The sequence below is a fragment of the Daphnia magna genome, unplaced genomic scaffold (genome assembly GCF_020631705.1).
Source record: "Daphnia magna isolate NIES unplaced genomic scaffold, ASM2063170v1.1 Dm_contigs021, whole genome shotgun sequence".
NCBI lineage: Eukaryota > Metazoa > Arthropoda > Branchiopoda > Diplostraca > Daphniidae > Daphnia > Daphnia magna.
This window is the reverse complement of record NW_025533118.1, coordinates 682474-709591: the sequence shown is the minus strand read 5'-3', so window position 1 is coordinate 709591 and position 27118 is coordinate 682474. Positions and strand designations below refer to the sequence as shown.

At 36.1% G+C, this 27118-nt stretch overlaps 4 protein-coding genes and 1 pseudogene across 4 annotated transcripts in view; 1 reads left to right on the top strand and 4 right to left on the bottom strand.

The window, feature by feature from the left end:
• Positions 1-1598: 1598 nt before the first annotated feature.
• On the bottom strand, positions 1599-4072 carry LOC123477410 (annotated as a pseudogene).
• Positions 4073-7603: 3531 nt separating this feature from the next.
• LOC123477432 lies at positions 7604-8690 on the bottom strand. Its single transcript, XM_045180766.1, has 4 exons — positions 8410-8690; positions 8119-8325; positions 7796-8049; positions 7604-7741 (listed from the first exon to the last, which is right to left on the bottom strand). The coding sequence occupies exons 1-4, from the start codon at positions 8486-8488 to the stop codon at positions 7604-7606; spliced, it is 678 nt and encodes a 225-aa protein (XP_045036701.1). The 5' UTR covers positions 8489-8690.
• A 1319-nt stretch (positions 8691-10009) lies between these two features.
• LOC116918887 lies at positions 10010-12710 on the bottom strand. The gene is given in 12 exon segments (XM_045180670.1): positions 10010-10180; positions 10183-10402; positions 10463-10560; positions 10632-10791; positions 10876-11087; positions 11151-11289; positions 11348-11793; positions 11854-11916; positions 11983-12024; positions 12088-12144; positions 12208-12252; positions 12327-12710. Coding segments are annotated over 11 exon segments (1560 nt in total). The 5' UTR covers positions 12242-12252; positions 12327-12710; the 3' UTR covers positions 10010-10091.
• A 136-nt stretch (positions 12711-12846) lies between these two features.
• LOC116933451 lies at positions 12847-14729 on the bottom strand. Its single transcript, XM_045180671.1, has 4 exons — positions 14085-14729; positions 13887-14021; positions 13534-13811; positions 12847-13437 (listed from the first exon to the last, which is right to left on the bottom strand). Exons 1-4 carry the CDS (start codon positions 14326-14328, stop codon positions 13279-13281), a joined length of 816 nt encoding a protein of 271 aa, XP_045036606.1. The 5' UTR covers positions 14329-14729; the 3' UTR covers positions 12847-13278.
• Positions 14730-16076: 1347 nt separating this feature from the next.
• The window catches only part of LOC116935273 (N-acetylneuraminate 9-O-acetyltransferase), a 56759-nt gene continuing 45717 nt past the window's right edge, over positions 16077-27118 (top strand). The window contains exons 1-2 of the mRNA XM_032942613.2: positions 16077-16377; positions 21829-21959. Coding sequence (XP_032798504.1) covers positions 21865-21959 — 95 coding nt within the window. The 5' untranslated portion in view covers positions 16077-16377; positions 21829-21864. The remainder of the gene's footprint in view (positions 16378-21828; positions 21960-27118) is intronic.

Sequence of the window (27118 nt, the reverse complement as noted above, 5' to 3'; positions counted from 1 at the left end):
TGATTATGTTGGCGCAAAGAAAACGCCGCTAGAGGAGCGGCGAGCGCGGTGGCTGAGGGGTCATTCGGGCTCGCGTTCTGATGCGATCAAGTAATACTTTTATGTCTGTCTCATCTTACATTCTCGTGTTGATTCCCCGTGTGTAGTTTAAATACAGTGGCGATCCTTCGATCGCATACAGACACAACAGTAACGATTAGAAATATTACTTTTATCTATAAACCCAAAATTTGTGGGGTATTATAGGTACGGAATGAAAAAAAGATTAGTATGCCATGAGACTCGAATACTAGATGTTTGGATTTCTAGTCCACTGCTTTACCACTGAGCTATATTCGATGACATATAATTGGCAAACATCTCTAGAAATATAATTAAAGTCGGTTAGGTGATAGAAAAATTTAGGGGAAAATTTTTTAAGATATGCTAATATTCGATTTTACGTGCTGAAATTCTGTTTTCGAACATCGCCGATTCATAAAATTTGTGAAGTTGATCAATCTAACTTGACTTAAATTGATGTAATTTAAAAAAATTAAATGAGCAACCCAAAACAATAGTATGTGTTTTAACAGTGTAAAAGAAAGCTTGATTTTGGGTCCCATTATTTCACACACCTCAAGAATTTGATATGATTTCAAATATTGCTTCTCACTGCAGAAAATTTTTCTTTATTTGTAAAATTTATCGAACTGTAATATTCTATAACAAAGTCCTGTTTTTCCTAATTGAAAAAAGACCAGATAATTTTCAAATGGCTCAGAATCTCTTAAAACTGAAGAATTTTATGTCTATCAGTTTCATCCTGCCTCTTTTCGTTCCTGTTTGTGTGTAGACTACTTTTATGAATAATATACCCCCGTCGTTTCTTCGAAAATATCTTTAAAGAGAAAGATATTATATATAGAGATAGGATCTACGTGAAACTATCGATTATCGGTATCAACTTTATACCGAAAATCGTTAGATTTTTTAACATCTAGATTTTCCGCGAAGATCTACCTGAAACTGTGGATTATTTCTCACGAAAAGTAGCACATAACGCTTAAAGATACCAGCTAACGATTATCGGCAGTAATTATCTACCGAAAATCGTTACCTTTTTTAACAGTGCAGTTTTTGTTGAAAGTAGTTGTCATTTCGATTGATTACATATTTTAAATTTGGAAAAGCATTACACAATAAGGAGAAGACGAATCCCACTGGTCAGGAGATTTTCCGTTAGGTTCTACCTGAAACTGTTGGGTATAACCTATACCAAAAGTAGCACAACACGTTTAAAGAGACCAGCTATCGATTATCTGTAGTAACTATCTACCGAAAATCGTTATATTTTTTTAACAATTTTGCTTGTCATTCATACCAGATAATACTTTTTTGAACTATTTAATTTAATGTCTTCGTTTACTTTAATTATATTTCTAGAGATGTTTGCCAATTATATGTCATCGAATATAGCTCAGTGGTAAAGCAGTGGACTAGAAATCCAAACATCTAGTATTCGAGTCTCATGGCATACTAATCTTTTTTTCATTCCGTACCTATAATACCCCACAAATTTTGGGTTTATAGATAAAAGTAATATTTCTAATCGTTACTGTTGTGTCTGTATGCGATCGAAGGATCGCCACTGTATTTAAACTACACACGGGGAATCAACACGAGAATGTAAGATGAGACAGACATAAAAGTATTACTTGATCGCATCAGAACGCGAGCCCGAATGACCCCTCAGCCACCGCGCTCGCCGCTCCTCTAGCGGCGTTTTCTTTGCGCCAACATAATCACACATGCACACTTGACAGACATGATCCACACAAATACACAACAACTCTTCCCGAGCCGCCGCTCTCCAGCGATGGTCAATCTTCACCGAATGGCGGCGCCGGAGACAATATGGGTCAACGATAAGAAAATAGATGAAGGCGACGAAGATACATGGGAAATACCACGCACGTCGACGGGATTGGAGGATAGTGGGAACATAACATGGAGATAATTGCGGGGAGGAATACATTCTTCACATACCAAATTAAACAGAAATAATGACTCGCGGCTTGCGTGTGCGGGGGCTTCTGCGAGGCGTCGCACCCGATGGGGCCGGTAGTGGTCGCTGCCCAGTAGACGTGTAATCGGGATTGCCTGCTGCCGTTTCACCTCCAACACCGCTCGTGGAAGATGATTCCACCTCCTCCACCGATGTCGCTAGAACCAACAAGCGGAGGAATCGCCTGTTTCGCCACAAAACGCTGCCGCTCGCAAATTTGATGCGATACGAGCGGTATCGCCCGATCGCCACTATTACACCAACGCGGTCCCATAATTTTGTGTCCGGGTCTTGCACTCTTACCGACGAACCGATGGATAGCGGATGGAGAGGGCACGTCCTGGCGTCGCAACGAAAGCGGACTGCAGCATCAGCTGCCGCCTTGTGCTCCCGTGCCGCTATCGCTTCTTTCCATTGGCTCGCGTACGATGACCGGTGGGCTGGTATGATAGACCGAAGTTGATGACCAAAAACTATCTGGGCCGGTGATAAACCACTTTCATGCGGCATATTACGGAATTCTAGGAGTCCGGTGAGGAAGGCTTCCGATGTTAAGTCGCCTGACGGTGCTAGCTTTGCCACCAACTCCTTTACCGCCTTCACCGCCGCTTCCGCATGCCCATTGCTTTGGGGGTAATGTGGCGACGAATTGCCTTATTCGACCCCCCACCGCTTCAGAGCCTCCTGGAAAATTCCGACGCTGAATTGGGGGCCGACATCCGATCGGAAGCACATCGGCACACCCAGTTCCACGAAATTACTTAAAACGGCTTGCACCACTTCACGTGCAGTCGGATCACGTCGCCATTGATGTACCACCGGCCAACAGGATAGCCTGTCGGCGTACACCAGCACATGATCCGTGCTGAAATAAATCTGCAGACACGTCTTGGAAAACGTACGTTGGTGACGGGTCGGACATCATCGGCTCCTGGCAATTGCTCGGCAAACGCTCCTGGCATGTAGCGCATCGCTCGATGAGCATGGTCACATCATTCGTGATTCCAGGCCAGTAGATCGTCTGCTGGGCGCGCCTTTTCGTCCTGACAATGCCCTGGTGAGCCGCATGCAGATTGTTCAACATGTCCTGACGTGCCGTCATGGGTACGACGATTCATGAACCGTATAGGACGATGCCGTTATCCACTGATAAATGATTCCGAATCGACCAGAATTGCCGGATGTGATCGGGGGTGCGCGCACGGTCGACAGCAAATCCAGATTCCACGGCGGCCACCAGATCGACGTAATGGGGGTCCGCTGATGCCGTCGTTTGCAAGTTTTCAAGTAGATTATCCGTCAAATGGCTCGAGAGATCCGACTCGTCATGTGGGCTGCAAATGCTGCTGATGCCTTGAAGTGTGATGCGACGCACAGAATACGCCAACTCCACTCCGACGCATTCATCGTCCGCCGCCGGATCATTCACAGGTGCCCGCGATAATGCATCGGAAATAGCGTTGTCTTTTCCCTTCCGCCATACCGTTGTGAAGGCGTACGGGGAGAGACGCTCCTTCAGGCGCTGGATCTTGGGATTATCGATAGCGTCCAACGTGTATCGATCCAATATGGCCACCAATGCTTGGTGATCCACCACCAATGCTTGGTGATCCACCACCAATGTAAAATTGGGTAATCCGGATAAGTAAAGTCGGCACTTCCGGATTGCCCATTCCACCGCCGCCAACTCAAGTTCCACCACTGCATATCTCGACTCCGTATCCGAAAACCAGCGAGAATTGGCGTCCACCAGCTTCCAGGAATCGCCATGTCGTTGTAAAAGCGCATATCCCATACCGTGTTTGCGCGAGGCATCGACCTGGATTGTCGTTTCACGCATGGGGTCGAAATGCACCAACACAGGCGGAGAGATAAGGGCCAGCTTTACAGCCTCGAAAGACCGATCATGATCTTCGGTCCATACGAAAGGATTGCGCGTGCTGAGAAGGGGACAAAGGGGACTCTTGGCCGCCGCCACTTCGGTAGAAAAGCCCGTCAATTGTTCAACCAACCCCCTGAAAGAACGCAGCTCTGATACGTTGGTTGGCTTGGGAAAATGCGACAGCGCTTTTAGTTTTTCTTCCTCGATGGTGATGCCGCCGTGCCGGATATCATATCCGACCCAAGAAATGCGGGATTGAGCAAACCGAAATTTGTCCTTGCTGAAGGTGATTCCTGCCGTCCGCGCTGCCTGCAATACTGCACATACTCCCGCGACGTAGGCTGGAAATGTCCGGTCAAATCGCAGCAAGTCATCAACCAATCTCACGGTGTTAGACAATGCTGCAAACGCGACATCCGCTCGCCGATTGTACTCGTCCCCGGAACAACATAATCCCATGGACGCGCGAAGGAATTTGTGTCGACCCCAGGGGGTCATAAACGTAGTCAGATGTTGGCAGGAGGGATGGAGGGGTATCTGATAATACCCGTTGGCCGCATCGAAGCTTGTGAAATATCGGATTTCACTATCCACTTCCGCTACCGCGTCGCGTGGTGTACGCGTTGGATGGGTAGGCCGTAACACGAATTTGTTTAGGCGTGTATGATCGACACATATACGAATTTTTCCAGTTTTTGCATTCCGAATGACGACTAATGGAGCGGCCCACTCCGACGCCTCGCTAACTGCCACGATCACCTTTTTCGCCACCAGTACAAGTAAAAAATATTGTTATTTAAAAACACCATGGGCTTTTCTTTTTTCTAATTTTTCTGCGTAATTCTTGTTTTACGGTAGCACTGTTAAAAAAGTCATTCGTTTTTCGAACGAAAAAACCTTCGAATTGTCAACAACCCAGATCGAAGGTTAATAACCTTCGAAAACTGAATTAGTTTCCACGTTTCGATTTACGCCAAACGAAACTTTCATTTTTCGAAGTAGTTAACCTTCGAAAAATGAACAGCGGTTGGAGAGTACTTATACTTAAATACGAAAAAAAGCAAGTCTTCGGTGGGGTTTGAATACTGTACCTCTTTGCCACAATATCGCTAGTCACCCGCTCTAACCACTTAGCTAATTGTTCTTATATATAACATATTATTTTGCTATGTATATTGGGGATTCGAATAAGGACTTAGAAAATTTTTTTTGTTTCCTCACAAAAATGTGAGGTAATTGAGAAATGTGAGTGTGTGAGGTAACGTAGGCGACGAGAAATTGAAATAAAAGTATGAAAGCACTTGCATTTCTATAAAATACTTTAATGAAAAAATTTTGTTTTACAAATAAGTATGTAAATAAAAATAAAGTACGTTGACTTATGGCACTTTATTTTTTTTAAGTACTTAATTTCTTTAAAAATACTTATCTAAAAACTTTACTATTTTTTTAAGTATGTTCAATTTGATAAGTATAATCATTTTAGTTTAAGTATGGTAAAAACGAATAAAAGTATGTTATTTTCTTATTTCAGTACGCTAAAATCCCGTTAGACCGTCGATATTAGACAGCAGTTTGAAAATCGAAGGTTTCAAACATTCAAATAACGAAAAGGTTTATTACGTTCAAATTTCGCAGTGTATTTTTTACGTTTTTCAATTTTCGAAACCTCCTACAAATTTTCGAAGGTTGAAAACCTTCGAAAAAATAAAACCCTTTTTAACAGTGAATAGACGAAAGTGCTTTCGCGTATTTGCGACGACTGTCTGCAGCTAACGACAAATATTACCACATCAGAGATATCTAATTGTAAAATCTAATATTTTGGCTATTTCGAAAATAGATGTCAACCTAACCGCGATTTTAAAAAATGAAATAACCAACTAACCCCGTGTACCGACTTGCCCCGGTCTCCCCTACTGCAACTAGCATAAATCAAAAATTAGCCATCTCAACGGGTAATTGTAAATAAATTTGTAATTATTGTTTCAACTCAAACATTAGCTTAATCTAAGACCTAATTGCAGTGGCCTTGAAGGTCATGGGATAGAAGTTGGAAAAAGAAGGGGTGATTTTTTACTTTTTTATCAGTAATGAGTGGTCGCTCGATGAAGGTGTCTTGCGTTCGCGAAAAATGAGACGATAAGAGGCGTTATTTTTTTCCTTGAGGCCTAAGAGGAGTGACCTTCAGGGGGATTATGAAGGCGGTTGAACGGCAAACCTATTTTCAAAACAAATTATTTGCTTTTTTCCGAACAATTAATAAAAAAAACCCGCTAGACAAATTTTGTCTACACAGCGGCGACAAAATACTTAATTTTTGATACTTAAAAAAGGCCAGCCTACTAAATCTTTTTTTCGTACTTAATTTCTATAAGATACTTAATTTTTATAGGCTACTGAAAAATTCAGTAACTTGAGGTTATTTTTTGGAAATAAGAATTAGCCGTGCTAGGATTTGAACCATTGAACTTTAGATTTGCTGTCTTATACTCCACCGCTGCGCCACTTCACTTATTAATGGATGAACTAATTTAGCTAAAAATCGTGATAAGATAGATAAAGTAATTGAAAATTTTCGGAAAATTTTTTTGATTCATTTACAAACATGTGATTTTGCAGCTAACCAGCTAAAGTTTTCAATACATTGAAAAGTAATGATCGTACAAAATGTTTTTCATAAAATTTAAGTGGCATATATTTCAGAAATTAAAGAAAATTAACATCAAAAATTTTAAGCGTGGTTCAAAAACCCAGAAATCCCTTGGATTAAATAACTGATTGGTACACAGCAGCGGCTCCCTACTTATTGTTTCCTACTTAAGAGGTGCCAGGCTCTCTTACATGTCTGTGGATACTAAAATTCCGCCCATACTTAAACGCAATTTCCTACTTTAAAAAACCTGTTTCATGTAAGATTGGTGTAAGTAGTTAAGTAGGCTCAATTAATGGTCTAGCTTACTTAAAATTAATTTACATACTTATTTTCTATTGGGAACAACCTCCTTAAATAGTATCCATACTTATCAGTTCTACATAGTTTCACAAAAGCCCTACTTGCCTAATGCACCCACAAAACCATCCTACTTCAAATTAAGGAAAATTAATCAACATGAAAGTCCTTCGTTTATTAACAATAACAAACCAACACACAATATAAACGGCGGAATAAATCATGTTGATGCTGCTGGTGCTCTGAATTCCTGCTGACGCTAAAAATTAGCTCACGACTCTTCTTCTAACTGTTGTGACCTGGTTACTATGGGTTACTATAGTGTAGTATACCTGGTTACTATGGGTTATAACCTGGTTACTATGGGTTATAACCCATAGGTCCATATGGGTTATAACCTGGTTACTATGGGTTATAACCCATAGGTCCATATGGGTTGCAACCCATGGGGTTATTACCCGGGTTATAACCCGGCACACGGGCTACGTTACTAATGTAACGTCACGCGCTAACAGTTAAACGAATGTTTAATACCTTTTCAAAATCATGATAATGCGGTGTCTTTTCTAATAACTTTGCAAGAGAAAGTTTGTTGTTAATTTTGAAAAACTCACGCCTTGCTTCAAAATCATGCTTTCTTCTTAACTGTTCTTCACTTTCATGATCAGGAAAATCATCATCGACAGCAGTAGATAAATTGCCGGAAATAGAGTTGGCAGCATCATACTGGTTTAGGCCACCCGAATTCCGCTTTGCACTCGCCTTCTGTTGATTTCTTTTTAAGTTGCGAATTCGTCCATGTTTCTTGGAATCTATTTGAATTACCAACAGCTCGAACCACTTTATGTTTCACAGTAAGCTGCAAAATAATAACAGTTAAACTAGTAATTAAAAGAAAAAAGATCAGTCTTACATAGTTATCTTCACAGTTATTATCTGCAAGGCAGGGGTGTTGTTTCACAATCATTTGAGCGTAACGTTTATAAATGCTCTTCCGCTGGTACAACCGTTTATCCAACGTCACAGTTTTCAAAAGGTGTTTTGCACACACCAAAATAAATGCATTTATGTGTTGCGACAGTTTTCCAGCCCTCATGGCTGCAATGATGTGCTGGTTGATTTCCCATTCTTCTTCTCCCTCATTTGGGAGGGTAAGGATAAACAGATCTGCAATAAAAATAATAATTGAATTAGAACTGATGAGACACGAAATTAAGATTCATAGATGTTGGTTACCTGTTTCACATACTTCACTTGGCAACTTTTTTGAAGTCACAGAAGCACTCGATAGCTCAGTCTCTCTTGATAGCAAGTGTGATTGTTCCACTCTCAGGCGTTTACTTTTTTGGGTGCTGTGAAACCTTGGCTGGAACATGCTGCTGTCCTCTTCACTGTCCACAAAGTCTGTAGTTGTATCTGTGTCATTTCCTAATGTATGACTTTCTAAAATGTAGCCGATGAAAAAATGAAAACAACAGAGATTATATGAAAGTGATAAGAGATGCACATTCAATACTAATTACTTACCGTTGATGTTCATGGTTAGAGTTTCATAAGTTGCTGGGGGGGAATTTTCATCATTTGGACTAAATTCAGATGAAGACATCGATGGCAAGTCAAGAATCTGACTGCACTCTTCCGGAACAACAAAAAAATTCCTGTACAGGACGAAGTTTTACAACAATGTCTTTTTCGCCGTTCAAAAAAACTGTAGTTGATGTTACATCAACAACAAGGTAAAATTCTTTGTCATATTGCCCAAGCATGACATCTTCTACGCGTGTAGCCAGAGATCCACCCAAGTCTGTTACAGACATGTCAAACATCATTTCTTTAAATAACATGCTGCGTAGCAATAGCAAGTCACATTGCTTATCATTAGGTTCTGGCAATATTAAGAGTTTCACTCTAACGGGCGATTTGAAATCCCCGAACTTAACACAGATTTTTCTAGCCATACTTCTTTTGAACTTCAAACTTTAACCTACTAATCCAGTGATCCTTTAGCGTTGCTTCTCAGAAATGGGGTATTCTAGCAATTTCTAGCATAGTTGCCAAATTGAATTCATTTACGGATGGAAAATTTTTCTGACTACAACTATAATTACTGCGTTTCATTTCCTAAATGAGTTTATTCCAGATGCAGATGTGTATAAAATGAGATTTAAAAAATTACAGCATATGATAGTAATTGGGGATTACATGCAAATCATGGCAATAAAAAAAAGAATGAAGAGGCACATTGAAACTTAAATTATCAGGGGAAACGATGACAAATGTTTTTTTTGGTTGAACGATAAAAACCAAACGGTCATTACAAAAAGAACAGGTTGTTAATTGTTCCATTATTAAAAACGTGCCTCTTTCACAACTTATTGCGTCTGAAATTCTGAAAAATAAAGCGTGGTTTTCATCACTTGGTAATTTTCGCAAAAACACTGTTCCCGATTGACAAATTCTCCCTGAAATTTTAATTTTTGCTATTTGTCTGTATTTCAAATTACCGGACAATCCAGTAGCTTTGCAAAATATATTGGAAAAATGTAGTAATATTCCAAACCACACCCTTTGTTCCCCCCGGACATTGAGAGTAACGCCTTCATGTAAAATAATTAAATCATCTAGAAAGTGACGGAGAAATACGTCAACTCCGCGTTGCTTTAGCAATTCGCTGTTAACAATCCCAAGCAACTGAATGCTACGTAATGATGACCGAAATGAAGGGGGGAGATTCATGAGAACCCAATAAAAAACCGAGACTTTGTGTTTACCTTTTTTATTCCCAAGGGGATTTGACAGCTCAACTTCATCCATATAGATCTGGAAACAAAGTATAGCACCCTTTTGTTGGACGTAAAGAGGAATTCTTTTTACGAACGATCCATCCCACACTGTTAAAAAAAAGCCCCTATTTTCGGTGAAATTTGCACCTAAGTGGCACTCTGCCAATTAGGTGGAAATTTCCCGGAAAAAAAATTTTAGGAGAGGCTCTCTAAAATCGGGAAATAGTCCCCCGAAAACTGGTTAAAATAAAACCTAAATAAAGATAGATTTTTCGGTAAAATTGAAACCATAAGCCCCGTTTGTTTAACAGGATTCAAAAATAATTGAAATAAAAAGCGTATAATTAAAACTGAACATGATCTTTATTATTAATGTCTTCTTTGTTAACAAATTAAGGCGAGCACATTAACTCTATGCAATAACAATCAAAATGAAGATGTCTTCATTTTTTCCACCAATACGGAAAAGGAATGAACGGAAGCGCAAGTATCACTTGCTTTGTCCTTTTCGCCAAAACGTATGATTGAAGAAATAGCAATGCATTTTGAACCTTCTCGCTGTATTTGAAGTGGAAGACGTAGTAGGTCGCCATTAATCCAATCACGGCGTCTGCAGTTGTATTAAATCGCATAAATGGATTACTCTCCATAATGAGGTGGATTGTCGATCCAATGTATAGGATGAATGGCGATCCACGTCTTTCTTCCATGATGCAACTTTGCAAATTAGCTGATTCCTAGTAATTAAAACAGATAGTCACATGAAATTTTATTACTAACGGTATATATTTTTTTACCAATCTTGAATCGACCAAATGTCGAGCTGCTTTATCCCCTCTTCCTTTTCCCGGAACCAAGAATGGTAGCAATTCAAGAGCAGCTCTAGAATACGTTTCTACGACAAAGTAAAAAATAAAACGGTTATCTATTATAACGTTTGTGATATAAATTAATAAATTTTTTTACCCGGCGACATGTTCTGGAACCGCTGCGAAGATAAAAGAATTGCTATTTGCTTCTTCTTGGTAGTTTTTGCTGCTTCCACGATTAATTTGGCGGATTCTGTCCATTTTTGTCGGAAAATTTCACACGATTTTTTCATGATGAGTTCAAATTCTAGAAAAAGCTGTAACCAAAAGATTTGAGTTATCAATAATTATATAGCCTATTTTGCATGTTAAAAATTGCATAAAATTAACTTAATACTTACGAAGGTTTGAAGTTTTAGAAATGGGCAGTGTTTGTCCATAAATTTTTCCATTCGTCCTGATTCTGGAACCCACTTCATAATAAGTGCTCTTCTGATGGAAAAAGTAAGTTTTAAGAGGGCGTCCACTGTGTCGCTATAAGGGACCGTTCCTTTTTCAAAAATCTCAAACATCTTTGCAACATTTTTCCAATAAGATGTCTCATCGGTGTCATCTAAACCCAAATCGTAAATAAATTTTTAAAGTGATAGATTAAAAAAAAATGTAGAGTGTTTACCAATTGCCACTTGAGAGCATTTTGTAGGATCGGAATGATTATCATTTCTCAACTTGGTTTTCTGTTCAGCTGATAGTTCAATTGGTAACTCAGCCCGCCTTCTCTCCATGATTCTCTTTAATTTATAAATCAGATCCTTCTGCATAACATAAAAAAATATATAGATGTAGAATTAAAAAATTCAATTATAAACTCACGTGTTTGGCCTCAGCAGTTGGAAGAGAAGATGCATGTGGATATTTAAGCAATATTTCGGACACGATGTTGGCTAGCTCGAACTCTGAGGGCTTGTAACTGTAGAGCTGAATAGCATTTGCCACTTCACGAAGGAAAGCTGACTGGTCTTTAGCCATGAAAACAGAACTTGAATCATCCAACTTCTGCTGAATGTCTAGCCTAAATCGATTGGGTAAGTTGAAATTGGCTGGCAGTGGCACTGAAGTTGGTTCTCGTCTTTCTTTCAGTACAGCAGTTGTCAGACACGTTGTCTTTGAGGGTGGATTCCGCGATTTCAAAAACAATTTTCTTTTCTTTAGGTTTTTCGCAACGCTTCTAATATTTTGGGCATGGTCATCACAGCTGCTGTCGACGATATCAGTACTTGTTTCTGAATTGTCTAACACACAGTTTCCTTCAGAGGCATCTTTTAAGACAAATGAAATTATGTTGACATCAAAAACTTGTTTTCATAAAACAGATATACCTCGCAAGGAATGAGAAGTAGCATTTTCAGCAATCAATTCTTGTGGAAGAACAAAAAAATTATCTGAAAAAATTAACAAAAATTATAAGACATAATTACATCATCAACCAATTTCATGAATTTAAGTACCATGTGAAATGTCATAAGTGGAGACATTTTGTGACGAGTGATCTAAGAAATTTACATTAGCTGAAAGAAAGTTTTATCATTAACTCTATTTTAAAACATATATACCATATATAGTAACAGGAGTAGACACATTTTCAACTACCGATTCTTTTATAAATTCATCTGGGAAGTGATAAAATTTTGATTAAATGTTAATGTTAACTAATTTTCAAAAAACATCCTTACCATTTGAAACAAGAGGCATAGAAGAAGGATCCATAACTGCAGCATCTATAATAATTAACAAGTAATCTGCACTGTATTTACTTAGCTTCATAATTTTATCAATTTTCGATTGTAAATACCTATTGTAGCAGCATGGAGAGACCTTTTGGCTGAGGTTTTGAAAGTGCATTTAATTATTGAACCAGACTTAACTGGCGAATCCTCGCTCACAACAACCCATACACCTTCTTTAATGTCACTTTGTCTTTTAAAGACTAATTCACGATCCTTTAATGAATTTTGCACTCTTTCACTCTTGGAAATCAATTTTTTTTTTATCCAAGCAAGATCTGAATACTTTCCATTTTCATTAGAAAAACCAATCTCAAAATTATCATCTTAATCCTCGTCTCCTTTAGATTCAAGCACTACAATTACACTTTTACGATCTGAATCTACCATTTTTAGGGTTACTGAGAGTTACTTTCCACGTTTTAAATAGAAAACTGAACTTTAGGTTGGACAATGAAAGCATGTAGACAGTGTAGCTATCAATGGCCGACTGATTTTCAAGAATTCCCGTAGGTTATAGTTGAACACATTGACGTTGCCATACAGTGAAATATGGTTTTGGTGATTATTGACAATTAGGGCGCCATATAAACAATTAACAGCGCCACTTTTCGGGGTAGCTGCACCATTTATTAGTTCGCGAACACCATTGTCTGATGCGACAACCCCGTTATCTGGTGTGTAAAACCCACATTGTTTATTTCGGGTGAAAAATCACCGTTTTTTTCGTAAAAATTGAAAACCACCGTTTTTAGGTAAAACTACCGATTTTAGGGGGGGTTAATTACCGGAAAAAGTACGTTTTTTTAACAGTGCATACGTCAGAAATATGATCAACTGGATCAGTTGCTGAGTTATTAGAAGCAAAGTTTAACATAACTGACTCGAACACCTCTCTGATTGAGAGAAACTGTTGCAGGGATTCTAGGAAGGGTATGATATAACCAGTTTCGAAAACCTCATCCAGTATTTGACCAAGATTATAATCATTCACCCAGTCATACAGTGGCTCACCGGGATTTAAAATGACTTCGGTATAATGCATGGGAAATATTTCTTCCATGAAGCTTCTATCCGGTGGCGCGTCAACTCTTCCTCGTAACGAAGGTGAAGGAACGTGTCTTGGAACTCTTGACTTCCAATAACGGGGTTCCCCTTCAATAAAGCACTTAATTTTTCCTGGGAAAGAAAGTAAGCAATGTTTACAAACACTAATATATATATATACTGGACATTTATTGATGCAATAACACCACTATATATATATCAACATACCTTTAATTTTTCTAATTTCATTTCATAATACTCGTGTATGGCTACTGATACTTCTTGCAAGGCATCAAAGGGGAGAAAGTACCGTTGCCTTAGCAAAAGTAATATACCAGCTTCCCAGCATTCCAAATCTCCAAAGTCCCCATCATCAGGTGCAGCATTTTTCACCAATTGAATTTCCCGATGAGGATTTTGTAGCATAATTGTAGAATTCTCTGATGTGCTATCTCTGTGCTCATCAACTGGCTCAATTGTTTCTTCACATCTTTCCAGAATTTCATCAATTTTATCAAACACAACAATGTTTTGATTATTAGACGGAGCAAGTAAACAATTTTTCCATTGTAGGAAGTTACCATTATCATTGACTGACAGCAGACTTTTTTCAATCACATGATGATGAGAGTTGTGTTGTACATCAGGTATGTTGTTGTCTCTGTAAAGATTCTCAATTTGAATGTTATCGTTAACTGCTTCCAGCAGCTGCCCATCTGAACAAGTATAAGGGTATTATTATATAAGGCTTAAAAATTTTCTCAAGTTAAGCAAGTTACCTCTATCATGATTCACAAGTGGATGGTTTGGAACGGTTACTAATGCACGACGACCATGGTTTTTGTACCAGTGACGTTTGAAGGAAATGTACAAATTGTACTCGTCAAGACAGTCAGGATATTTACAAACAACATGAAACTTTCCAGTATTCCTGTGATTTAATCTGACGTGGTCAAAAAACGTAGAGGGATTTTCACTCGATATTAACATAGGACACATAGAGCACTTCACAACGTTAGCCATAATAAACTGTCTAATTTCTCTTGAATTGACAGCAGTTCAATCGTACTGTTTGATCATCAAAATTCGTCAGATTTACGTTGCAAGATACTTGCAATTTTGACGACTTTTATTTAGCAATCGTCTGCGTCAGTGTGCAACGTAGTTAACTAAAGAACTTATGGTATTAAAAGTACTTAAATTAGGGAAAACGATACTTAATTTTGAAACAGCTTTAAAATGTAAGTATTAAAAATGGGTAAAGTACGTTTCCCAAAACTAGAATAAAAGTACTTAAATTAAAGCATACTTATTTCCAATGTTTGTTACTTAAAATGCCATTTACCATCTTACTTTAAAGTGGGATGGTAAATGTAAGTATCATAAACACATTTAAGTATTGGCAATTTACAGTAAGTGATTTAGAAAACTAGTTTCAAGTAGGAAAATTGAAAATTTAGTAAATTTCTGCCATGCTTAATGAATCAGTAGGAAATTTCCTACTTAAATACTTACATTAAAGTAGGTTACCGCTGCTGTGTAGTTGTAACTAGTAACTTAGTTCAGGCAACCTGTCATGAGATGGGCTTGTGTTTGCCAAAAAATAGTTAGCCTTATTGCTAAATTTAAGTTTGGTTCCTTAAGACAAGATTCCTTCGGTAATGTCCTTCGGGCAATTTTTTTGAAAAAAATTGTCTATAGACATGTAACGTGGGCCAAAGAAATATATAAAAATATACTGTTTAAAACATTTTGTTAAAGAAAAACTTACTGTTTAGTGACTGTTATACAGCCTTCTGCACTGACTGCAATGCATTGACAGTTGTAAGGTTACGCAAACAAAACCGAATTCACTGCCTCGGATTCGGCAACCAGCTAGGTAACAATTACGCAAATTAATTTTTTTAAACTGTAATAGAATCAAATGAAAAAACCACTATACCACGTATCAAATTTTGACAGAATTTTGTACAAAATTTGGGGACGATTGGTCATTCAGGGAAGAAACGTATATGGAAATACATAATGGACATTAAACCTTCTGAGATCTACTCCTACTACCCTACCCCCTATACCTCACACCCTAAAATTGTTATAGTCATTCGGTATATATACATATATACCCTCAGGGATAACACATGGTTTTGAGAACGAAGAAGTTTTAGTCACCTATACTTGTGAAAATTAGATGTAACCAAATATAGGGTTTTTGTAAATTGTCATTGCATATTAGACCTAGTCTACCTAACAATAGAGGCCATTATTTAACAGTGCAGTCGATGCATTTCATATAATTAAAATGACTGATTGTATATGTTGACTTGAAATCAAAACCTGACCGATTGGGCACTTTCAAAGATTTGCCAGTTGTTAACCAAAGGTGACATCAGTTTGCCAAATTATTGTAATAATAAGTATTAATAGCCAAAGTCCTAAGATTTTTGTACAATATCATTTTAAAATATTCATTAATCCTAATTTAAAGATTGTTAGTTAATCCTAACAAGCATATATACATCAGTAATTCAGTATGCTACGCAGGATACTTTAATATTTTAAATACTTAAAAAGCATTTTGTCATACTTAAAAAAATTTTTCAATGCATAAAATCGATAGGATAGGTATGAAATTTGGTTTCAGTTGGGGAATCAAAATTTTAAGTATCTTTTTTTCAAAATCAGGTATCATTTAAGGATACTTAATTTTTTCAGTAGCTTTTTCCTACTGAAAGACCCTTAATTAAGTATTCAGTCGCTGCTGTGTACCGTTTTCTAAACATCCCTTTTTAGAGAGCACCTTTGACCACAGATTATTTCCATAAAATCTCTTACTCTCCCCTACTCTAAGAATTCACGCACTGTTCTTTGGATTTGAGAGTACCAGATTCACCTACATGGTTGTTCCAGTGTGGATTTGGGTGTGAGTAGACCTACCGTGATTTTGATACTATAATATCAGCTGTGGTTTAAATATTATTTTTACGGACTTCTCCCTTTTTTGCAACAAGTACTCACGAATTACGTCTTAACAGTGGCACATCTTAACAGGATTTTCGGATTCCATTTTTCCCTGTAAGTTCTTATCGTAAACGATTTACTTCAACTTACTAATTTTTTTCCCTTATTTATAAACGATTTGTCTTGATCTTCTTCGTGTTATTTAATGAATGCTTGATTTTACTTTGGGGTACCATTGGTTCTACTAGAAAAAGAAATTCTTTTGATTTTTCAATAAAAATGTGGCATTTTTTCAGTAGGGGAGGGTGGGGCTAGTTGGTAAAATTTTTTTATTTTCTTCTCTCGTTTTTTTAATTTTTCATATTTCGACATCTGAGAAGATGTAAAAGAAAGTTCAGATAACCAGATTTCTCGTGCCATTTTTTAATTTGATCTATGTTAAAGAATTTACAATGAAAAAAACTTTCATAAAGCTAAAATTTTTTTTGCCTACATGCCCCTCTAAGGGGGTAAATTGGCAGTGGTAGTGGGGTAAGTAGGCCCCCTGTATTTCAAATGGAAATTTAAGTCAAATGTTTATGTTGTAAACAAACAAGAATATCATTACAACAAAGAAAAATTCTATAGTTATTTCAGAGTAGGAAACTCAGAAATAAGTTCTGATAGCTTACATAAAGATTAATCGTCTTAAATGCAAAAAAAAATCACTGTTAAAAAGTGTACCACTTATTTGGGGTTGTCAACCCAGAAAAATGTCAGAATGTACGAAATTTTGACTATTTTCGAAAATTTCGGGGTTTTAACTACTATTCACATTTTTTCAAATTCAATGTAAATATTTTAGACAAATAACCCCGAAATTTTTGGGCTGTATCCCAGAAATTTCAGGGTTAGTTATAAAGAGAAAGATATTTTCGAAGAAACGACGCCGGTATATTATTCATAAAAGTAGTCTACATACAAACAGGAACGAAAAGAGGCAGGATGAAACTGATAGACATGAAATTCTTCAGTTTTAAGAGATTCTGAGCAATTTGAAAATTATCTGGTCTTTTTTCAATTAGGAAATACTGGACTTTGTTATAGAATAATACAGTTCGATAAATCTTACAAATAAAGAAAAAATTTCCGCAGTGAGAAGCAATATTTAAAATCATACAAAATTCTTGAGCTGTGTGAAATAATGGGACCCAAAATCAGGCTTTCTTTTACACTGTTAAAACACATACTATTGTTTTGGGTTGCTCATTTAATGTTTTTTAATAACATCAATTTAAGTCAAGTTATATTTATCAACTTCACAAATTTTATGAATCGGCGATGTTCAGAAACAGAATTTCATCACGTAAAGTCGAATGTTACCATATCTTAAAAAATTTCCCCCTAAATTTTTCTATCACCTAACCGACTTAAAGTATAATTGAAGAGATGTTTGCCAGTAATGTTACATCGAATGTAGCTCAATGGTAAAGCCTTGGACTACGGATCGAAACATCTAGTCCCCAAGTCCCCGCCCCGGGGTCAATAACCCAAAAATTTCGTATTGCGATACGATACCAAGTTTTCGGGGCTGAGAACCCCAGATCTCATTTGCCGAATTTTTCGGGCAATCAACCCCGAAATAGTTTTTTTTTTTTAACAGTGATACGTAATTCAGACATAGTTTTCACAGGTGAACATCGTAGAAAGTGAAACACACCTAACATGTGCCCAATTTTGGCCTCTTATGAACACACCTGTTCACCACAAGTCACATCTAGCAAAAATTCGACTTATAATTCACTGAAATTTTAACAGGCCATGTACTATACATATGCTTGTGTAATGCATTTGCCGACATGCCCTATGTTGCCAGGTATCAACTTGCCCCAACCCAGGGTGTATTCAAATAATAATATTTATTACTTGTTTGATTTACTTTTTGATTTACTTTTTGATTACTTGATTGATTAAAACAAATCCATTGTTACTGTTCAATAGAGGAAAAAATTTTCTATAATATTCACATTTTTAAAAAAATCATATGCATACCAAGTAAAGATATGATTGATAAATACCAAGCACGCAACTATTGTGGATTTGACGCAAAAATTACGTTATTTTCTATTTAGGGAACTTTTTTCGATAAAACTATAGAATTTTAAACAAATGTGCGCACGATAAACACCTTTGACCACAAATTATTTCAATAAAATCTCTTGGACACAATTATTCTAAATTAAGAATTGTCTATTTGCGCTCCTGCCAACTAGCCAAACTCTTCCCTAAAGAGTGAAGATTGACAGCTTATTTGCAAGTAGGTCTACTTAAAACTAAGCATAATCATTAAAAAATAATAATTTTTTACAATCCAAAACGAACGATCAATTATGATTTTGAAAACCAAGGTTTTTACGATTTCATTTTATGTAATATAAAATATTTAAAAATAAAAATGCAATGAACTTGTAAAAATATTAACGCAGATTCATTAAGTATAATAGTTATTAGAATAATAATAGTTATTACCATTTGGTTGGTCGAATTAAAAGGATAAATCAGGAAACAATAATCAATTGGAAATTAAAATTTTATTTTTTATATAATTTAAACATTTTTAGAGTTACCACTTTGAAATTGTTTCTATAAATGAAAATTAGCCATTCCTATTACCACTTTTTTTCCAAATTACTACCAACGTCGAGAGCTAGATTTTTTGCTTTAATGGTCCCATTTTTCAGTTGACCAGCTCTTCTCTAGCGACGTCATATACTTACATCCATTTCTTTTCTGAACAGGCCATGAAATTTACAAGTGGTTGCTTGAGGTAAAAATATGTACTTAAGATGGGATGTTCTCTACTTGTTTTTCTATTTTACACAATTATCGAACCCTAACTCAAATACTTATGATGCTATGCCATTATTGGTAAATAAATCCCGCTTCAACACTGCTCGCCGATGTTCTACCAGAATATATTGGTAATATTGGCATAGTAAAATTTGACAGGGTTTCTCGAATCAAGTTGGAAATGACCCGGGCCGATGTGCAATTCTGATTTTCAGCCAATAACGGCGAAAAACAACATTATAGCATTGTTAAAAATTAAACATCTAACCAGTAAACAAAGTTTGATATCTTGGCAAACCAATACAGGAGCGGAATAGAAAATAAATATCTGAAGTTCGTTATTTTCAGTATACTGTCAAGCTAATTCTGACAAAAGTATAAAATGAAGACTGTTATTCCTATTCCTTGCATACATTGGTCTGCCAATGAACTGAGAATACGGTAATGCCCGTATTTTATTATATTGGCGCTATATTGAATTGCCAATCTAAAGCGATACTGAGAAACAATTTTTGTATTTAAAGACATTGTACTCAGTACACAAATCAATACATACATAAACAAATCAATTTTCGCCACTATCAGACTCTTCATCAAGGTTACCATCTTCGACTTCTTTGAGATACTTCACAACTGCTGCTCGTTTCAGCTCAGTTCTTTTTTTGCGCTCTTGTACGTCGCCGTCTTCGTCAGCCGAATTCGTGAATAAAAGAACTCGTGAACCTAAGAATTTCTTTTTCAGCTGGCAAAGGCAATTTTTCCCGTGCACAGCACACAGCAGCGGCTCCCTTCTTATTGTTTCCTACTTAAGAGGTGCCAGGGTCTCTTACATGGCTTTGGATACTTAAATTCCGCCCATACTTACACGAGATTTCCTACTAAAAAAACCTGTTTCATGTAAGAATGTTGTAAGTAGTTAAGTAGGCTCAATAAAGGGTCTAGCCTACTTAAAATTCATTCGCACACTTTTTTTTCTATAGGGCAATTATATAATCTTTAGTCAAAAATTCAGCAAATGACTTCTATCATATCAAAATTTGTTGTGGTAATTAAGGTATAGCCATAAATGGGGTTCAGAAATGAAAAAAAAATGCCGTATACCAAGGGATTCGATCATCAGACCTTTGGAATTGTAATCCGATGCTTTACCACTGAGCTACACTCGATGGAATATGTATTGCAAACATAGCCTCAAATACTATAAAGGTCTGTTGGGTGATAGAAAAAATTTTTGAAAAATTTTTAAGAAATGGTATCATTTGATTTTACGTGCTGAAATTCTGTAATCAAACACCACCGATTGATAAAATTTTTGAAGTTTATAGTTATAATTTGAATAAATTTATACTAATATTAATTTGATTAAATTAAATATCGTTTTCTTAGTTGAAATAGAAAAAGATAGAAAGAATAATGTTCAATTATCTACCGAAAATCATTACCTTTTTTAACAGTGCAACATTATAAACTTCCCGGTATTCCTGTGATGGAATTTGATGTGTTCAAAAAAAGTTGTTTGGATTTTCAATTGACAGTTCATGAGTAGTGTTTGATCATCAAAATTCGTCAAAGTTACAAGATACTTGCAATTTTAACGACTTTGATTTAGTCAACCTGCTTTACTGTGCAAGGTACTTAACTAAAGAACTTATATGGTATAAAAAGTACTTAAATTTGGTGAAACGATACTTAATTTTGATACAGCTTTTAAATGTAAGTATTAAAAATGGGTAAAGTATGTTTCGCAAAACTTGAATAAAGATACTTAAATTAAAGCATACTTATTTCGAATGTTTCATACTTAAAATGCCATTTTCCATCTTATTTATAAGTGGATGGTAAGTGTAAGTAGCATAACCACATATAATTATTTGCAATTTACAGTAAGTGACTTGGGAAACTCGATTTAAGTAAGAAAATTGCAAATTAAGTAGATTTTCGACCTACTTAATCAATCAGTAGGAAATTCCCTACTGAAATACTTACATTAAAGTAGGTTACCGCTGCTGTGTTGAAACTTTGATAAGGTATATAATTTTTTAACCCACCGAACCATTCATGTCACTTAGTTTCTAATTTTTAGTTTATTTAATAACAATATTGTTTAATTTAAATTATTTAAATATAATATATTTATGTTATTGTTGCTGTTCAGTGATATTGATAATGGTTTTTTCGTACCTTCCATATTGTGAAAAATGACCCACACTACATTATGCTTGCCAATTTAGTTGATTTTTTTAGGCTAATTAAACAGTCCAAGAGTTTGTGGGATAGTATATCAAAAAAGCACAACGTCAATGACTGAAAGCCCACGAAACATGCAAATACAGTAAACTAGGTACACTTTAATTTTAAGTGAGCGCCTCCAGCGATAGCCTTGGTAAGCAAAATACAAAAAAAAACAACCAAACTCATTAACACCCAAAGATTGTCGCACGCAAAAACCAATTAAAATCCGTTAAAATCCTATTCACTCGTTCTTGAGGGGCGGAGCTAAACCTTTTTGTCGTCGGTTTTCAGTTTGTCGTATATCCAGAATCAATGGACCAAACTTAGGCATACAGTGTTTCATCATTATGTGGATTCCCTGTAAAAATTCCGTCCAATTCGTACCCATTTTCGCTCCAACAAATGGTGGAGTTTGCTGGATGGACCCGTTTTATCTTTTTCTAATTAACGCTACAAAAACGATGCAGTTTCAAACAATAATTTGACTTTTCTGTCTTTTCGTAGGTTGCACAAAATTTCGGGAAAACCAATCGTTTAGCAATGAATTTAATGAGCATATTTCAGTTTTACTGCTTTTCATGGCTTCTCTTTTGTGGACGTAGCGAAACACTTCAAGGCAACGTGACCAGAATAATGTAAGATCACTGTTAAAGATTTTCTTTCGTTTTTGAAGGTTAGGGGAGAGTGGGGCTAGTTGGCAGGAGGGCAAGTTTGCAATTCCTAATTTAGAAGAATTGTGTGAAAGAGGTTTTATTGAAATAATTCATAGTCAAAGATGTTTATCGTGCGCACATTTGTGCAAAGTTTTATAAATTTATCCCAAATAGTTTAGGAAATAGAAAATAACGAAATTTTTTGCTTCAAATCCACAATAGTTGCGTGCTTGGTATTCATCAATTTTATCTTTTCTTGGTATGCATATAATTTTTAAAAAATATTGGTTTTATGGAAAATTGTTTCCTCTATTGAACTGTAACAATGGGTTTGTTTTAACCAATTAAAAAGGAGTAATAAAAAATTTTATTTGAATAAACCCCGGGTTGGGGCAAGTTGATACATTGCAACATGGGGCATGTCAGCATAAGCATTATACATGCATATGTATAGTACATGGCCTGTCAAAATGTCAAGGAATTGTAAGTCGAATTTTTGCTAGATGTGACTTATGGTGAACAGTGGTATGCATTAGAGGCCAAAATTTGGCACATTTTAGGTTTTTCACTTTATACGATGTTCACCTGTGAAATGTTTGCCTGAATTATGTATATTATTTTTTATTTTTTTGCATTTAAGGCTATTAATCTTTATGTAAGTTATCACAACTCATTTCTGAGTTTCCCACTCACAAATAACTATAGGATTTTTGTTTTTTGTAATGTTATTCTAGTTTGTTTACAACATCAACAATTTACTGAAATCCGTATTTGAAATACATGGGGCCAACTTACCCCACTACCATTGCCAACTTACCCCGTTAGTGGGACATGAAGGCAAATTTTTTTTAGCTTTTCGAACGTTGATTTCGATATGAATTCTTCAACGTAGATCAAATTAAAAAATTGCACAAGAAAGCTGGTTATCTGAGCTTTCTTTTACAATTTTTTGGGTGTCAAAATATGAAAAATTAAAAGAACCAGAGAAGAAATTAAAAAAATTGTACCAACTAGCCCCACCCTCCCCTATAACGTTGTATTCCTGTATGCAGGGTTTTAGAACGTTATAACCTTTGGTTTTGCTTTTATTTTTGCATGTTATGGTTTCGAAAGGATACGAATTCTTCAATTTCTGAAGGTTTCAACTTCACTATTAAACCTCCATTTTGAATAAAAATGTGGAGGTAAAGGGTATTGAACCACAGATTTTATGGTTTCTAGTTGGTGTTGATAACCACCAAACGGATGTTACTTACAATTTTAATCTTATACTAAGTAGAAAAAAGTTAAAGTAAGTCAAAAGTTCCTGTATGAATAACAAAAGTAATTTTCGAACTTTTATTTTACAAGTTTACACTTTAATTGATGATTTAAAGACATTTTTACATTCCTATCTTAAAATGTACAGATTCCCATTAATCGTTTTTTTTTAAATTTTTAAGTGGTATTACCACACAAGACCCTATTTGAGTAAATGAAAGTAATTTTCGAACTTTTATGACCTAAATTCACACTTTAATGGATGCTGTTCTCTTCAAAAACTTCGAAAAATGTTTGAGTCCGAAAGCAAAAGCATCATCCTAACAAAATAGAAGGTTAAAAATCCTTGAAAATCGAAGGTCATTGTCCCTACCCGCGGCTATGCCGTCGGGAAAATTGGTTGTTACTTGGGTCCCTTTCTCACCATTCGACCCTCTCCCATACCCGACGGCATAGCCGCAGGTAGGGACAACGAATGCAGCACATGTCGGGAGTGATCCAATATTTCAAAATGATCCTTTTTCCCATATAACAACTATACTTTTTACAAATTAAAAATCAGAAAAATAAAGACTAATTCTTTATGTTTCTGATAAAAAAAATTAACCTCGTACGAGCAATCTTAGTATTTTAAAAAAATTCACGCGCGAGACACCATTAGGCTTATCTCGCGCGGGTTAAAACGCCTTTTTTGGACCGAGGTGATCCAATACCTGGCGTGGGTACTGTATATAATATTTAAAATTTTGAAAAAAGTATTCATATATGATTAATGATTATTTAATTCGTAAACAATTAGGGGAGAACGGGGTCAAACTGGAAAAAAAATTTCTTTCCTCTTTATTTAGATTTCTATGTTCTTTTTCTAATACTTATTTTAGTTAATGGTGCAGCACCTTCTTGGGTAACTCAAAAATTTTTTTGTAATTTTTAAGTCTTAAAATAAACGAGTTATAAGGATTTTAATGAAGTCGGGTTTTTTTAGTTTTTATTTAAACGGCGGGGCGAAACTGGACAGGGACGGTGTGAGATTGGACACCTCCAGTTTTCCTCATAAGGAGACATAAAATAAATTTAAAAAAAATATGGGTAGATTGCTTATTCAATATTTTATTCATTCATATTGAAATATTTGCAATAGAAATGAAAAATAGAGAGTTATGTCATTTTTACGAAATAGGGGGCTGAAATGGACCATTTGTAGGCGGGTAGAGTAAAATGGGAGGGCTTAACAGAGTATCGAGTATCGATTTGTAATCGATATCTTATTTTTATTTTTATGTAAACAAACGAACGTATATGGCTTCTCCACAGGCACCTCCCACTCCAATATCGAAGTTGTCCGATATGACCCAAAACTGTGTGTCCAAAATGACCCAACCCGGTGCTATTTAGTATTTCGTTAATAACTTAACACTGGAAAGGCATTAAAATTTAAGTTTTTTATCAATCATTAAAGAAATGAATTGGCTATTTCACATATCATTATTTTATTCATTTATAGTGTTTTTCAGTTTTAAAATGCTTACAGTAATAGGGAAGAATATTACATCAAACAGGGCCATTTTTTAAATTCTGCGATAACAAGAACAATAATGATTCGATTTTAATCAATATTTTTTCTAGAACGTTAAACATTGCAGTCTATACAAAAATTTAAAAATAAAATTTATTTTCCATAACATGTAGCACTTAGGGTCTTTGTCCAATATGACCCGTGTCCAAGTTGACCCCGTTCTCCCCTACACTGTTTTCATGGACGCAATAATTTAAAAACAGTTATCTTATCCAAGTCTAGAACGCGGATCTCCCGCGTCGCCGAACCAAAACCACCCTACCTCTCCTTAAAAAGGTAAACTATTAATATTTTCTACCCACAGATGGCTTTTTAAAAATAAATCGGTGTTCACCTTTTTGTGAAGGATTCTGTACTTAAAAACTTAAAAACATGATTTAAGTATATGCGTTTATGCTATTAAAATATGGAAAATATGCACGATAAAGGAAAAATATGTGCATTTAGATTCAACAATTTAAAAGGCTAAATTATAAAGAAATGACTCAAATTACCAAGGGTTTATTAAGGAGACAACTAACAAGCATTACATTTCGTGACATACGTTTCACGAAGGTGTTCGAAAGTAAAAGGCTGCCATTTGTCAGCAAGTAGGGTTTTGTAAATGGAAAATGATCGCTCTACTTCGGCCGACGAAATTGGGGCAAATTTAAAGCAAGCAAGATCAGAAGGACTTAAATTCTCTTCAATTTCGGTGCGAGCTGACTCGTCCCCTTCTAAGACTTTAGCAATGTTTCGAATGGTTTTAAAGCCCTTTTTTTTCTCTAACAAATAGTTCCACTTGGTTTTAACAGCAAGCCCAATGGTTCCGCCTAAAGGAAGATTGTCTTCAATGTTCAAAACTGTGTTAACAGCAGAAACAAGAGGTAGACCTTTTTTCTCGAGCTCAAGGATGGCATATTTGAGACGAAGAAAATTTGCGCAAATATAAGTCAATTGGGATTAAATGTTGGGCTTTGTCAGCAGGCCTTGTGCAATTCCATTCGATTCGGCATCGTTATCCTCCAGACTAAAAATAACTTCGTATACGTTGTTTAAATAATCGGCGTAATATTTCGCTGCATCAAGCAAGGTCCCTTTACAAAGTTTAAATATTAGAAAAACTACCAGAGATTTGAAATTTAGAATATTTACCCCAACGAATGACTATTGGTCTAGGAGGAAGGGGTACACCCGGAGCAAGTGTTTTAAACTTTTGGATACTAGAAGGCATTTTTCTGAAAATCTTTTTCTCGTTCGAAATTAGTTCGTTCACATCAGAATACAATAATCTCACTGTTTCGCAGAGACGGTGCAACCCGTGATCCAAACATGTTACATGGATAATTTTTGGATAAATATCTTTGATGGTCTTCCCAAAAAGAAGCATGTAGGCGACTCCATCCGTTACTAAGAGCAAAATTTGGATTTTGGCGTGGAAAGAATCTTCCAAAAGCTTGATGGAGTCTAAAAATAAAGTGCACATGGTAGCGTGGCTTGTGTGCTCAAGATTCACAGAGTTTAGCATTAGCAAATAAGTCTTGCCTGCTTCTTCAGCTGATAGAATTCCAATAGCCACGTTTCCAATCATTCGGCCCATTACGTCGGCGGTTTCATCAACCAGACACCCAAATCTTTTTACCTTTCCCTTCGTCAGCAATATTCTTCATAGTTTGGTTGTAACATATTGAAAGATATCGTTTTCTCAAAGTTGATTCATGCGGAATCGACTGATTAGTGCAGTAATTTTCCAAATATGTACGCAATTCAGGGTTTTCAATTTTAAAAATTGGTATGTCGGCAGATGTAAGTGCCAGGGCCAAATCCAAATTAAACTGAGAAAGCTTCCCTTGGGTTTCGAATGCAGCATTAACAAACAATTGTTTCTCTTTAGGATTCTTTTGATTTTCGACTGCTTTGACATGCTTCTTTGTTGCAAAATGTTGCTCAACTTGAAATTTTTTATCCCTGGTGATATTGATTCCGCAGGGTACGCAATTCAATTTTATGCCATCAGTTGCCGATAAATTATCCCCGAATTGTTTAACAAATTGCCTTAATTTGGCGGGTTTTGGGACTTTAACTTTAGGCATTCTCTCTCATGCGACTATATGAGTAGCGAATGAAATGACTTGAGTAGATAACTTTGGGGACTGTTGACAAGAGACTAAACAGCAGTTCATCAGAGGTCAGTAAAACAAAGCTTTGAAGGAGTCTTAAGAAAAAAAGGGGAGAATTTTCCTCTTTTTCTTAGAAGGTCGGTCTTTTTTATAAAGGGGGGGGGGGGGTTGCCTTTTCATCATAGTTGCAAAAACGAGCTGTTTTC